This window comes from Papio anubis, chromosome X (genome assembly GCF_008728515.1).
Source record: "Papio anubis isolate 15944 chromosome X, Panubis1.0, whole genome shotgun sequence".
In the NCBI taxonomy this organism is placed as follows: Eukaryota; Metazoa; Chordata; class Mammalia; order Primates; family Cercopithecidae; genus Papio; species Papio anubis.
The window spans coordinates 90,888,951-90,903,330 of NC_044996.1; the positions used below are offsets into that span (position 1 = coordinate 90,888,951).

At 43.7% G+C, this 14,380-nt stretch overlaps 1 protein-coding gene across 3 annotated transcripts in view; it reads right to left on the reverse strand.

Moving 5' to 3' along the window:
* Window positions 1-6,487: 6,487 nt before the first annotated feature.
* FAM120C (family with sequence similarity 120C) overlaps window positions 6,488-14,380 on the reverse strand; it is a 118,138-nt gene continuing 110,245 nt past the window's right edge. For all 3 annotated transcript variants that reach the window (XM_009197678.4, XM_009197677.4, XM_003917761.5), the window contains one exon: window positions 6,488-11,342. In XM_009197678.4, coding sequence (XP_009195942.2) covers window positions 11,279-11,342 — 64 coding nt within the window. In that variant the 3' untranslated portion in view covers window positions 6,488-11,278. The remainder of the gene's footprint in view (window positions 11,343-14,380) is intronic.

The following is a 14,380-nucleotide window of genomic DNA, read 5'->3' on the forward strand; positions in this document are numbered from 1 at the left end:
GGTAAGGCATGGGCCAATTTTAAAAGTTTCTTCTTTGTATTTCTTTTGTTTGTTTTTGTTTTTTGTTTTTGAGACAGAGTCTCGCTTCTGTCACCCAGGCTGGAGTGCAGTGGCGTGATCTCTGCTCACTGCAAGCCCGCCTCCAGGTTCACACTATTTCATTCTGCCTCTGTGGCCTCCCCGAGTAGCTGGGATCATAGATGCCCTCGGCCACCACTTGGGCTGCTTTTTTGTATTTTAGTAGAGGATGTGCTTCACCCTGCGGTTAGCTAGACAGCCCCTAACTCCTGATCACATCTCATTTTCCTCTGCCTCCCAAAATGCCGGGATTGCAGGGCGGAGCCACTGCGCCTGGCTGCCTTTTTTGAGACGGAGTCTGGCTCTGGTCACCCAGGCTGGAGTGCAGTGTCTATCTCAGCTCACTGCAACCTCCTCCTAGGTTTAAGTGATTGACCTGCCTCAGCCCTCTAAGTAACTGGGGATTACAGGCATGCCACCACTGGTTAATTTTTTGTATTTTTAGGTAGAGATGGGGTTTCACTCATGTGGACCAGGCTGGTCTTGAACTCTTGACCTCAGGCGATCTGCCTGCCTTGCACTCCCAAAGTGCTGGGATTACAGGCATGAACCACCACGTCTGGCCTCTTCTTGGTATTTCTATATTGAAAAACAACTAGTAAATGTTATAAATCATGAAAAGATAAATGAAAAAGATTTCTGAGGTATTCTGATATGCAGCCAGGCTCGAGTGGCACTGACAACGGGGCATAGGTTATAAACTGGTGAAGACTTACAGCTATCCAGATTGAGACTCAACTAGGGTACTGCTTATTTTACTGTATTTGTTTATTTCAGAGACATGGTCTTGCTCTGTCACCCAGGCTAGAGTGCAGTGGAGCTGTCATGGCTCACTGCAGCCTCGACCTCCTGGGCTCAAGCGATCCTCCCACCTCAGTCTCCCGAATAGAACTACAGGCGTGCACCACCATACCCAGCTTCTTTTTTTTTTTAGAGGATGAGGTCTCACTATGTTGCCCAGACTAGTCTTGAACTCATGGCCTTGAGCAGTCCTCCTGCCTCAGCCTCCCAAAGTGCAGGGATTACAGGCATGAGCAACCATGACAGCCTGTTATACTTTAATGTGCATATGAGTTATGTTATGAATCTGTTAAATGCAGATTCTGGTCGGCTTAGTGGCTCACGCTGTAATCCTAACACTTTGGGAGTCTGAGTATGGTAGATCATGAGGTCAGGAAATCGAGACCATCCTGAGCATTGCATTGCCTCTAATAAAAAATACAGAAAATTAGCCGGCATGTATGTGGGCACCTGTAGTCCCAGCTACTGGGAGGCTGAGGCAGAGAATGGTGTGAACCTGGGAGGCTGAGCCTGCAGGAGCTAAGATCGTGCCACTGCACTCCAGCCTGGGCAACAGAGCGAGATTCTGTTCAAAAAAAAAATGCAGAATCTGACTGAGTAGATCGAGGTAGGGCCCAATAGTCTGCATTTTTTTTTTTTTTTTTTTGAGGCACCACTCTGTTGCCCAGGCTGGAGTGCAGTGGCACCATCTTGGCTCACTGCAACCTCTGCCTCCTGGGTTCAAGCTGATTCTCAGAGTTTCAGCTCCTGGAGTAGCTGGGATGACAGTCATGCGCCACCACGCCTAATTTTTTTGTAGTTTTAGTAGAGACAGGGTTTCACCATGTTGGCCAGGGTGGTCTTGAACTCCTGACCTCGAGTGATCTGCCCGCGTCGGCCTCTCCCTCAGTGTTGGGATTAGGGGTGTGAACCACCACACCCGGCCAATAGTCTGCATTTCTGTTAGGTTTCCAGGTGATGCTAATGTTGCTGAATCACTTATCACACTTCGAATGGCAGGAAAAAAGGAGAAGAGGAAGAAGTAAGATGGGGAGGAGCCATGAAAATGAAGAGGGGCTGATATGAGACACTGCAGAAGCAGAATGTTTGAGCTTGTGGATGAGGAAAGAATCTGGGATGACTGAGGTTTGTGGCTTGGGTGACTATGAGGATAATGGTGACATTAATCAGAGATAAGATAATCAAGCTGGAGGAGGATGGGGTATAGGAAACAATGGAGGGGTAGGAATGAGATATCACATTTAAGTACGGGTACAGTGGCTCATGCCGGTAATCCCAGCATTTTATGAGGCTGAGGCAGGCGGATCACTTGAGGTCATTAGTTTGAGACCAGCCTGGCCAATATGGTGAAACCCCATCTCTACTAAAAATACAAAATTAGCCAGGCATGGTGGTGGGCGCCTGTAGTCCCAGGTACTCAAGAGGCTGAGGCATGAGAATCGCTTGAACCCAGGAGGTAGAGGTTGCAATGAGCTGAGATCACGCCACCGCCCTCCAGCCTGGGCGACAGAGCAAGACTCTGTCTCAAAATAAAAATAAAATAAAATCAAGACACTGATTACCTCTGGGGAAGGTAGAGAGATGGGATCATTATTAGGTTAGGCGGTGGGTTTGAGTGTTCATTTTATTATTGAATTTCATAATGTATGTTACATATATCCTTTTGTATTTATCAAATATTACATATATTTTTAGGTAGTCCAAAAATTAACAGAAACAAGAGAGAAGTGTCAGGGAAGTCAATTTCAGTAAATGGGTTGTTTTGCAGGATCATATTGGTATGGAAGACCTCAGCAAGATAAGGCCTGTAGGGAAACCCTGAACTTCATGACTGAGAGCACACAGGTCACCTTTGGAAGCAGCCACATTCAGATGGGGAGGGCTGATGCCAGACTGCAGAATGGGAAGGAATGTGGGAAGTCAGGACTGGGAGTGTACATAAGTCTTTCATCTACTACCATTTCTTCCCTAACCCACAACAGCTAACATTTATCTAGGCTGTAGTGTATGCCAGGCCCTTTGCATACACATTTAATCCTCACAACCACCCCACAGGGTGGGCTACAGGGACTAAGCTCAGTGCTTGTATTACCACCAGATTATGTTCACCTCCAACCACATGCAGAGAACCCCTACTGAATCACTGAAACGGGAATGAATGTTTAGCTATTACATTCCAAATTTTAGACTGAAGGTCTCAAATGGTTAAGTAATGGGTACCAACCAAAAGTGATGAATTAAGTCTATCCAGAAATGGACTATTTCTTCCTGTGATGCTGTCATTGTGAGTCACCAAACTTAACCAGTTTTATCCCCATTCAGGCACATAGTACAATTGTATTTTTCCACCTCTATAAAATTAGCTGCAACCATGTGGCTTGCTTTGGGCAATGAAAAGAGAGAAGTGATCTGTGACACTCTAAGCTTTAAGAGCCAAGGTATATTTTGGTCATATGCCTTCCCCTGACTCAGTGATGGAACTTTTTTTATTTAACACATTGATGCTCTACACATTCAGAGAGACTTCTCTAGTAACAAACTATGGAAATGATCCTTGAAAGTAGAGTGTTGGTGACCAGTCGCAGTGGCTTATGCCTGTAATCCTAGTACTTTGGGAGGCTGAGGCTGGCGGATTACCTGAGGTCAGGAGTTCAAGACCAGCCTGGTCAACATGGTGAAACCCCGTCTCTACTAAAACATACAAAATTAGCTGGGTGTGGTGGTGCACGCCTGTAATCCCAGCTATTCAGGAGGCTAAGTCAGGAGAATCACTTGAACCTGGGGGGCAGACGTTGCAGTGAGCTGAGATCATGCCATTGCACTGCACTCTAGCCTGGGCAAAAAAAGAGAGCAACTCAAAAAAAAAAAAAGTAGAGTCTTGGTAATGGATTTTTTTGGTTCTTTTTTTTTGAGACAGAGTTTCGCTCTTGTTGCCCAGGCTGTAGTGCACTGGCGCGATCTCGGCTCACTGCAACCTCCGCCTCCCACGTTGAAGTGATTCTCCTGCCTCACCCTCCCTAGTAGCTGGGATTACAGGCATGCACCACCATGCCGGGCTAATTTTGTATTTTTAGTAGAGACAGGGTTTCTCCATGTTGGTCAGGCTGGTCTCGAACTCCCGACCTCAGGTGATCCGCCCGCCTTGGCCTCCCAAAGTGCTGGGATTACAGGTGTGAGTCACCACGCCTGGCGGTGATGGAATTTCTACTAGTCTATTAGTGTTCACCAGTCACCATGCATGAACAGAGTTCTGCTGTCAATCCCTGTTGGACATATGAGCAATAAGTATACTTTTGTTAAATTACTGAGATTTGGGGGTTATCATTGCAGCAAAACCTAGCCTATCCTGACTGATACATTCTCCTTTTCTCAAGTTAGAAATTATACATGTTGTATAAGGACTGAATAATGAAAATGTACATAGAGTGTCTAGAACTCTCTCCCTTGCACATCGTAGGCCCTCAATAGATGCCTTTGTGTATCTGCTATTAAATTATTATGGAATTTTCATATTTTTCACATGCAATAAAGGCTAGTTGTGGAAGATGTAAACAGAAGGCAGTGTTCCAGGCTCACATTATTCCTAATGCTTGTAATCTTAAAAGGGATATTTTCATTCTTTGTAACTTTCTCCCTCAACTCCACGAAAAAGCACTACAATTGGCCCTGCTTGGATCACCTACCCCTCCATCCCTGTGCTGGGGGAGATGAAGCCATATGGTCAACCCAACTCTACCCCAAGATAGATGGCCACTTCCCCCAAAGGAGAAAACTGGGCTTAATTGCCAGAATAAGGAAGGAATGCTGGGGAGGCAGAAATGAGTTATCTAAGTCAAAACAGACTTACATTTACAACCTGGGGTTTATTACTTATTAGCTGTGTGTGAACTTGGGCACCACTCAATCCGTTTGCTCATATGTAAAGTAGGGATCGTACTTTGGAGAGTTGTTTAAGGATAAGAAATAATGTATGAGAGTTTAGTACTATGCCTGGTACCTAATAGTTCCACAATAAATGGTCATTTTAAAAAGCCAAATGCTAAAGATTTCCTACTGTTAAGTTTTCACCATCCCAACACTCAAAGATCAAAGGCCAGGAAAAGACATCTGTAGCTATAATGAACCCATATAAGACAAAAGATGTTATAAATAATTTTTCATTTAAGGATAAAGTGTTTACAAGCTTCAGCAGGCCTCTAATGTTCATCTTGAGGCTCAGCTGTTTCCTTTTAGAATCTGTACACACAAGGCACAAAGTGGTTAGAGAGGCCAAGCCCAGCTACAGTCACTGGGCAGAAGCAGTAAAGAATGCCCTAGAGTCCTGGCTTCAGACTCTGCTCAAAGCATCTCCCTTTGGCTCAAAGGTGACTCAGAGCTCAATTTTAAAACACATTTAAGTGAATACCATCCAGGGCTGAAACCTCATACTCAATCTTACTGAGTTTTTGCCACCAACATATCCTCTGCCTTGAGTATGAAATCTGCTTTGTACCAAAGGACCTATTCAAAAGTGTTCTAGGTGTCCTTGACTTATTCATCAAACATTTATTAAGTGCATGCTGTGCAGTAGGTGCCAAGAACACAGAGATGGTCAAGCACAGTCACTGCTCACAAGTGTAATCTAGGGGCAAAGATGCAGCAAAGCACTAGAGGGGCTGGCTGTGATGAGTCTGTACTCATGACCGAGTTGGGGATCAGAAAAAGAATTAAAGACATGAGCTGAATCTTGGGGGAATAAGTTGAGTCTGCACCAGAAACAAAGGGAGAAAGGAATTTTAGCAATGGTACAAGCAAATGAGAAGAAATGGATATTGACAGCTTAATGTGTATGGGATGCATTTTATTATGGCTGGAGTACGGAGGTAGTAAATGAGCTGAGATGTGGTCAGGGGCCAGATCATGAAGGGACCGTGGAGTTGGGGGAGTAGCATGTTAGAGGGACACTTTACTCTAGAAGCTACTAAGCATGGTGGATTAAAGCAATGGTTCTTACCATCCTTTTGTGTCATAGATTCCTTTAAGAACTTGAAAAAAGGTATGGGCCCTTTCACTGGAAAAAGGTATATACACTTAGACACAAAATGTTGCCTAAAATTGCCTAGTTAAGGAGTAAGATGGGAAACAACTGCAACAGTCCAGTAAGACATGATGAGGCCTCCACTAAGCCACAGGAGCCAGGACAGAAAAGAGGAAACAGATGTGAGAAATAGAAAAATGTTGAGTGTTATCAACAGATGTTTTCATCAATTGGATTTCAGAAGTGAGGGACAAGTCTAAGACAGTTCACTCCCAGGTCAGTTTGTGGTTTAGGCAATTGAGTAGAAAGTAGTGTCACTGATGGAGAGGCACAGGCTTCCGCAGAAAGATGGGTTCAGTTTGGGAAATGTCAAGACAAAGGTGCCTTTAGGACATCCAAATAAAGAAGTTAACCAGGAGGCTAAATAGGCTCTACCTTTTGATGATTCTTGTACTTGGTCTCTTGCCCTGATATTATACAGATAGACTCCTAAATCTCTGTGCAACACTTCTGAATTGAGACAAGTATATCCCCCATTTGCAGAAAGGGATCCAGAGATGGGAAAAGAAATCAAACTTCACACACCCAAAATTATTTCACAATTTTTTACTAAAAGAATAGATTTTTATTAAGCGTTGTAAGTTTCTTTCCATCCGCATTAACAGAACAACAGACCAATTTCCATCACAGAACAACTCCTGAGGCATTCTCATTCCTTTCTGAAACTCTTCCATTAACTCCTGCAGTTTCCCTAAAGAAGCATCCATTCAAACTTACATTAATAAACTATGGAGCTTTTGTGGTGAGGTGGGCCAAAAAGGCAGGGAATTTGGAATCTGGGAATGGGAAAGAGAAATACATATTATCCATCCACTAAACACACTGTCAAGAGCACAGGAGAGGAGATAGTAATACAGGAAAAAAACAATGAAATAATTTTTTACTTTTGTCAATAACATCATTTATCAGGGAGCACTAAAAGTCACTGACTCCTTGCAGTTAAAGTTTCTTTACCTAGTGTGTTATTCTAAAAACAGAACAGAACAGATTAGGAATAGAATAGAAGAATAGAATAGAATAGAATAGAATAGAATAGAATAGAATAGAATAGAAGGTAGGAGGGGAAGTGCCTTCTGGGAAGCAATTAAAATGAAGTCATCAGATTTGGCCGGGTTATGAGAGATTAATAAAATCTGAAATATTTATTTTGCTTCATTTACATGAAAATTCACTAGTCATTAGTTACTACCAACACGGACAAAAAGAGCATCTATAAAAGTACAGGGGCAATGTCAAAAGCTGAAATGGGCACCCTAGCACAGGGGATTTTTTTATTTTGCTTTTAACCTGGAAAAGATGATTTTGTAAAAAATGACTTTATATTCTTAGAACATCAAAATAACCTCTGACAATATTCAAGATAATTAGCAGTAACAGGGGAATAGGTGCACTGAGCTCTCTACCTGCACCAGCAGACTACTGCAATAAGCCAAGGGAAAGAAAATAGAAAGTCGAATAAGATGCCAAAGTCACAGGATGGAAAAAATATAAGATGACACGCAATGAACAGTGAAAACTCAACCCCCTACCCCAAACCCCAAGCATATTTAGGAAATATGCATCAGGAAGTGAACAAGTATAATGATTAAACCTTAGTAGAATTATACTAACTACTTTAAACTGTGGTCTACTTGTACTGACTTTTCAAAGGTGGGTGGGTCGTAGAGGCTGTAATGGTAACACTGACATGCCCACAGGAGCCTTGTAAGGTTCCAAAGGACTGGATCACCATAACCAAACAGCTACCCCCACATTCCTTCTACCCTACATAAGCACTCCTGCCCCCCACCCTCCATCTCAACCACCCTCCGTAATGCCTTGTTCGACTGTTTTTCTCAGTGATCAAAAAAAGTTAATGTGACTTGGCCAACAATGTCAGAAATCAAGATGGAGACAAATATCAAATGTCACTAGCCAAAGCGAGTACCAATTCTTGGGCTTTAAAGTCTACCCAAAGTCCTACTGGCTCAGAATGAAAATGATGCAAGTGAGCAGAAGTTTGTCAGGCCTGGTCCAGACCACACTGGACTGGTCACTGACTAAGAGTAGGAGTTATAAGCTGATCCCAAGACACACCAGCAGAAATAAAAAACTGCAAGTCCTTGGGGATCAGTGACTATACACAACCAGAGTGTTTTGCTTATGGTCCTACAATGTAAAGGGGTCATTTCTGGGGGTTCCCAAATGACTTTGTTCAAGAGAGGTCACATCACAGCTAGAAACGGAACCTCAAGTGAAGGATGACAGTCTCTTCAAGTGGTGCAGCAAAGATCAGACCCCACCTTCCACAATTTGTCCTCCAATTAGAAAAAGTTCATCTCCCAGGAATGAACCTTAGTTTTCCTGGCTTCTAAGCTGTGTATTTTGTCAGATAAATAAAAATCTAGGAATATGGCCATTTATGGTTCTTTCTTGTAACCTTCCGAACCCAAAATACTGAATCCAAATAAAAATCAAGGTTGGAGATGACCCACTTGTTTCACCCTGGGCTAGGGGAAAAAGGTTGTGGAAGGAAGAAAAGCCTTTTGGCAAACTGGAATCATCCCTGCCAAAGCAGCAATTTTACCTCTCACAGTGAATGCCTACAAAGTAAGAAATTTTCTTAATGGTGTGAGAGTTAACAATACTGTCATCTGATTGTGTCAGATAGATTCAAGATGCACAGAAACAGCAACTGCAAACAGTATCTTAGCAATTTTAAGTCCAAGTGCTTCCTATTAGAAAATGGAGATATAGGTTATCTCACAGCTCAGTGATGCTGGTTGCTTTTAGAGCTCCAAAGGATTCATCCCTCGGTGGCTCCAGAAAGAAAATTCCAAGCCATGTAAATTTACTACTATCCCTTCCTTTGCTGGATGTAGAAGTCCTACCTTCAAGATGTTGTGAAAGGTTGGGCAGGTCCAAGAGAAGAAGGGGTACCACATTAGGGGAGCTGATTCCAAAGAGGAGGTTTTTGTATACTTTGTTTCTACTTCTGTCTGGTTCAAAGTACACTCTTGTCATCTTTCTTTGGTTTATGTAAGAAGTATCTGGGCAGGGGTCAAGGCATTCCAGGGCTCCCTCCCCGTGAAAATCATGGCTTCTCTTAATCTGGGACAGACTAGAACTAAATAGTCTGACGCTGTTTTCAATTTCCTATGATCTGGTCAGTGTAAGTGGGCAGTAAGCAAATAGCCTTCTGGTTGTCTGGGCAAAAATCACCAAGGACCTGCTGTGGGTTAAGGTGCATGGGGTTTTTCAAAAAGAACCCTGCTAGAAGATTAGTCAGTTGTATTTCTGTAGAAATGGTACTTCTTGGGCAAGAATATCACAAAGCCCAAAAGGAGGTATGTGAGGCTGGAAGCCTCAATTCCTGAATGAAGACATAATGCTAATTTATTGCAAGCCATGTTTCCCTCCCTCATACTTAGGCTGTCCAAGGAGGGAAACTGGAAATGCAAGGTTGTCTCAAGATTATCTCCAGCAAGGAGGAATAGCCTCTTTATCCTGGGCAAATCCTGGTCACACAGGAGGCTGAGAATCTTTTAATAGAATTCTTCTCAAGGCCCAGGCCAGAGTCCTCTAAAGTCTTCCTTGCAAAGCAAATGAAAAGATCCAGTAGTCAGAATGTCAATGAACAAATGAAACAATCTAGGCGTGTAAAATCAAATAGTTTCCTCACACTTCCCTACCCTATCTTTCCAAAGCTAGTCCTCTCTCCTTCAGGGATTCATGTCAATCAATTCTAGCCTGAAACCAATTTGACCCTGGAGTTCCAGAAGAGATTTCCTCCAAATTGGCTGAAAGCCCTTTCAAATGGTAGTCACCTCCCATCCCCCCTTTTCTCTCCAAACCTTCATAAGGAAATGCCCAACTCTGCCCAATCCCATTCCAACCTCCTGTTTTCACCATATGGGATGTGAGGGCTCTGTTCAAGATAAAGCTTGTAACAACCCAAGAGTTTGTTGTTCTGAACAGGCAATTTCTGGAAAGTACTTTTTGTCTGATTTAGAGAAGCCCATCCAACTTCTCGTAATTGTGATGGGCTGTGACTTAGTAAGAATTTCAGATTTAAAGTGTGGTCTTTTGAAACCTTCCACTCCATAGCAGTGGAAGCATTTCTGGGAAATTGAGTAAATCCTCTGGGATATCACCGTGTATGTATGTGTATATATATACACACATACACACACATATATATAAAATATGTATAGATAAATAGATCTGTCTCTTTATATAAAGGGTATGTGTATGCATATACACACATTCATATATACACCCACCCACACATTCACACACACACATGCACACGCGCGCGCGCACACACACACACACACAGTCTTTTGAATCCCTTTCGTACTCAAGTTCATTACACTGATTCCCACCCTTTCATGGTGTGGGCAGTAGGGAGTGAATGAACTGTGCCACATCTTCTATTTTACAAACAATGCACTGGTTGAGAGGCAGGAAAAATCTGCCCAGTACTTTTCTGATTCACTTGAATCCTCCAGTACAAAGGCCATTGATAATTTTTTTGAAGTGTATAAAAAAAATAATACTACCTTACTTTTCTGAAAACATCTACCTATCTGATTGTCAGGCCAAAGCTAGAGGTGGTGGTACAAAATCCAGGGGTAGGTAAGTTGGAAGAAGGAGTGAAGAAGAGGTGGATATCACTTCATAGAAAAAAAAAACAAAAACAACAAAACCTCAGGAAGCCAAAGCTGTTCCCACAACCTCATAGGTTTGCCACATAAGTCTGTGATAATGAGTATCATTATAAATACTCAGAAAAACCAAAGCTGGAACTCTTCTATAGGACCTTATGTGATGACACCCAATTTCTGACAGCTACTGCCTTACTAGGCTCCCAGAGGAGATAAATAAACTATTGGTGCTATGTATTCAATTTGAGACTAGGAGCTAGTCTTACTGCCATTCATCTTTGACCAGAACTTCTCCAGAAACAGCCACTGAATCTGGAGTCCCAGAAAAAGGCAGGGAAGGGGAAAAGATGGACAAAATAGGACATCCCACCAAAATCCTGGAGAAATCTAGGGTGAGCATTTATATCCTCCTCTAGCTTGGGCCTAAAATCAGAAAAGTAAAAGTTTTTCCCTCTTCCTGGTATGGTGAAGCCATCTTCAGCTTGTCAATCCTCTTTCCGTTGTGCCACAGTTTCTAGCTTTTGCTCTTGTAAGTGGTTCTTCTCCCTATTCTTCATAGGGAAGTAGCGGTTACCATTATTACACTCGTTGCTGTCTCTGGATAAGGCACATTGTGATGGAGCTGGAAGACGATAATCACTCTTCTCTTCCTTGATCAATGCGCCACTGTTTCCATTTACCTGGGAGCGAGACCGACCTTGATGAAGCTCCAGGGATTTAGAAACTCCATCTGAAGAGCCCTGTTAAAAACAGAGATACTCAGTGGAAATGGGAATCCAGACTAGCTGACCCTTCCTAAGCATATTCATAAGCTAGCCTGAGAAAGCGGCTTCAGTTCTTCGAAAACACCAGAAGACCTCAAGCTAGTTGCTAACTAGTACATTCTTTTTTTTTTTTTTTTTTTTTTTTTTTTTTTTTTTTTGAGATGGAGTCTCGCTCTGTCGCCCAGGCTGGGGTGCAGTCTGCAATCTCGGCTCACTGTAACCTGCCTCCAAGGTTCAAGCAATCCTCCCACTTCAGCCTCCTGAGAGTAGCTGGGTTTACAGGCGCCCACCACCACGCCTGGCTAACTTCTGTATTTTTAGTAGAGACGGGGTTTCATCATGTTGGCCAGGCTGGTGTCGAACTCCTGGCCTTAACTGATCTCCCTACCTCAGCCTCCCAAAGTGCTGGGATTACAGGTGTGAGTCACTGCGCCCTGCTGGATACCTAGTACATTCTGGTATTATATTGAGAAGTTAGGGTGAAAACATATAGACCCAACTGAAATCCAATGGCAATGACAACACAATAATGACACAGCTACTTTTTCTTTTTTTTATACAGGGTCTTGCTCTGTCACCCAAGTTGGAGTGCAGTGCTGCAATCCTGGCTTACTGCAGCCATGACCTCCTGGGCTCAAGCCATCTTCCCACCTCAGCTCCCCCAAGTAGCTGGGACTACATGCGTGCACCACCACATCCAGCTGATTTTTGTATTTTTTGTAGAGACAGGGTTTCACCATGTTGGCCACACTGGGCTTGAACTCCTGAGCTCAGGTCATCTGCCTGCCTCAGCCTCCCAACGTGCTGGGATTACAGGTGTGAGCCACTGCACCTGGCTGATGCTGCTACTATTTACAAAGCTTAACAATATGTTTTTCTAATACTATGGGGATCCTAAATGGTAGATATGATCATGCCCCATTTGCTGATGAGGAAGGTGAGGCTCAGAAAGATTAAAGCAACTTGCTTAAGGAGACAAAGATACGAAGTCGTGGGGCCAGGATTCTACTCCTCTAAAGTCTATTCTCTTAACTGCCATGCAACACTGCCTAATGCTGACAACTGGACAGGCAAATGAAAGAAAAAGAAACAAACACAGAAGATCTATGTGCAATATTCCACAGAATCTTTCTTTTCTTTTTGAGACAGAGTTCTGCTCTTGTTGCCCAGGCTGGAGTGTAGTGGCACGATCTCAGCTCACCCCAACCTCTGCCTCCCGAGTTCAAGCAATTCTCCTGCCTCAGCCTCCCAAGTAGCTGGGATTACAGGCATGTGCCACCATGCCTGGCTAATTTTGTTTTTTAGTAGAAACGGGATTTCTCCATGTTGGTCAGGCTGGTCTCGAACTCCTGACCTCAGGTGATCTGCACAACTCAGCCTCTCAAAGTGCTGGGATTATAGGCGTGAGCCACAGAATCTTTCATAACTAAAAACAATCACCTGGTTTTTGTAAATCCCAGGAACATGATAGCTATTGCTAATGATATGAACTACATTACCTTGTAGTGCAGTGCTGGCTCTTAATGAATGGTGCTAGGAATAATAACAGCTTCTAAGTGGTTGGACATGCCACATACTCTGTTGTTCCTTTTACAGATAAGAAAACTGAAGCTCCTAGGAGGCCAAGGCGGGCAGATTGTTTGAACTCAGGAGTTTGAGACCAGAACCCCATGTCTACAAAAATTACAAAAATTGGCTGGGCATGGTGGCATGCACCTGTGGTCCAAGCTACCCGGGAGGTTGAGGTGGGAGGATCGCTTGAGCTTGGGAGGTCCAGGCTGCAGTGAGTCATGACTGCACCACTGCATTCCAGCCTGGGCAACAGAGTGAGATCCTGTCTTAAAAAAAAAAAAGAAAAGAAAAGAAAAGAAAAAGAAAACATGAACAGGCTCAAAAAAGTACAAAGACTTTACTTTTAGTCCTCATATAACAACTCTGCAACATAGATACCAATTTCTCCAATTTTATAGATGAGAAAACTAGGGCAGAGAGGCTAAGTAACTTGCCCAAGGTCACATAACTAGTAAGTAGCAGAACCAGATTCAAAGCTAGATCATTTGGTTCCAAAGTCTATACAATACGGGGCTTACTGTGAAGTATTGTCCAACAACCTGGAAATAACATGAAACTAGTAACAGCCATACAAATGGATGGAATTAGCCACCTGAAGGAGTCAACAAATAAATCAAAACATTACAAGTAAGTCACTTAAGAATTTAAGAACAGGCAGCCAGGCGCTGTGGCTCACGCCTGTAATCCCAGAATTTTGGGAGGTCGAGGCGGGTGGATCACAAGGTCAGGGGTTGAAGACTAGCCTGATCAACATGGTGAAACCCCGTCTCTACTAAAAATACAAAAAAAAGTAGCCGGATGTGGTAGCAGGCACCTGTAATCCCAGCTACTCAGGAGGCTGAGGCAGGAGAATTGCTTGAACCCAGGAGGCGGAGGTTGGGGTGAGCCGAGATCGTGCCACTGTACTCCAGCCTGGCGACACAACGAGACTCTGTCTCAAAAAAAAAAAAAAAAAAAATTTAAGAACAGGCCTGGCTGGGTGCGGTGTCTCACTCCTGTAATCCCTGCACTTTGGAAGGCCGAGGCGGGCGGATCATGAGGCCAGGAGTTCAAGACCAGCCTGGCCAACATGGTGAAACCCTGTCTCTATTAAAAATACAAAAATTAGCCGGGTGTGGTGGTGGGCACCTGTAATCCCAGCTACTTGGGAGGCTGAAGCAGGAGAATCGCTTGAATCTGGGAGGCAGAGGTTGCAGTGAGCTAAGATCGTGCCACTGCACTGCAGCCTGGGCACTTTGGGAGGCCAAGGCAGGCAGATCAACTGAGGTCCGGAGTTCAAGACCAGCCAGGCCAATATGGTGAAACCCTGTCACTACTAAAAATATAAAAATTTGCTGGGTGTGGTGGTGCATTCCTGTAATCCCAGCTACTTGGAAGGCTGAGGCAGGAGAATCACTTGAACCCAGGAGGCGGAGGTTGCAGTGAGCTGACATCGCGCCACT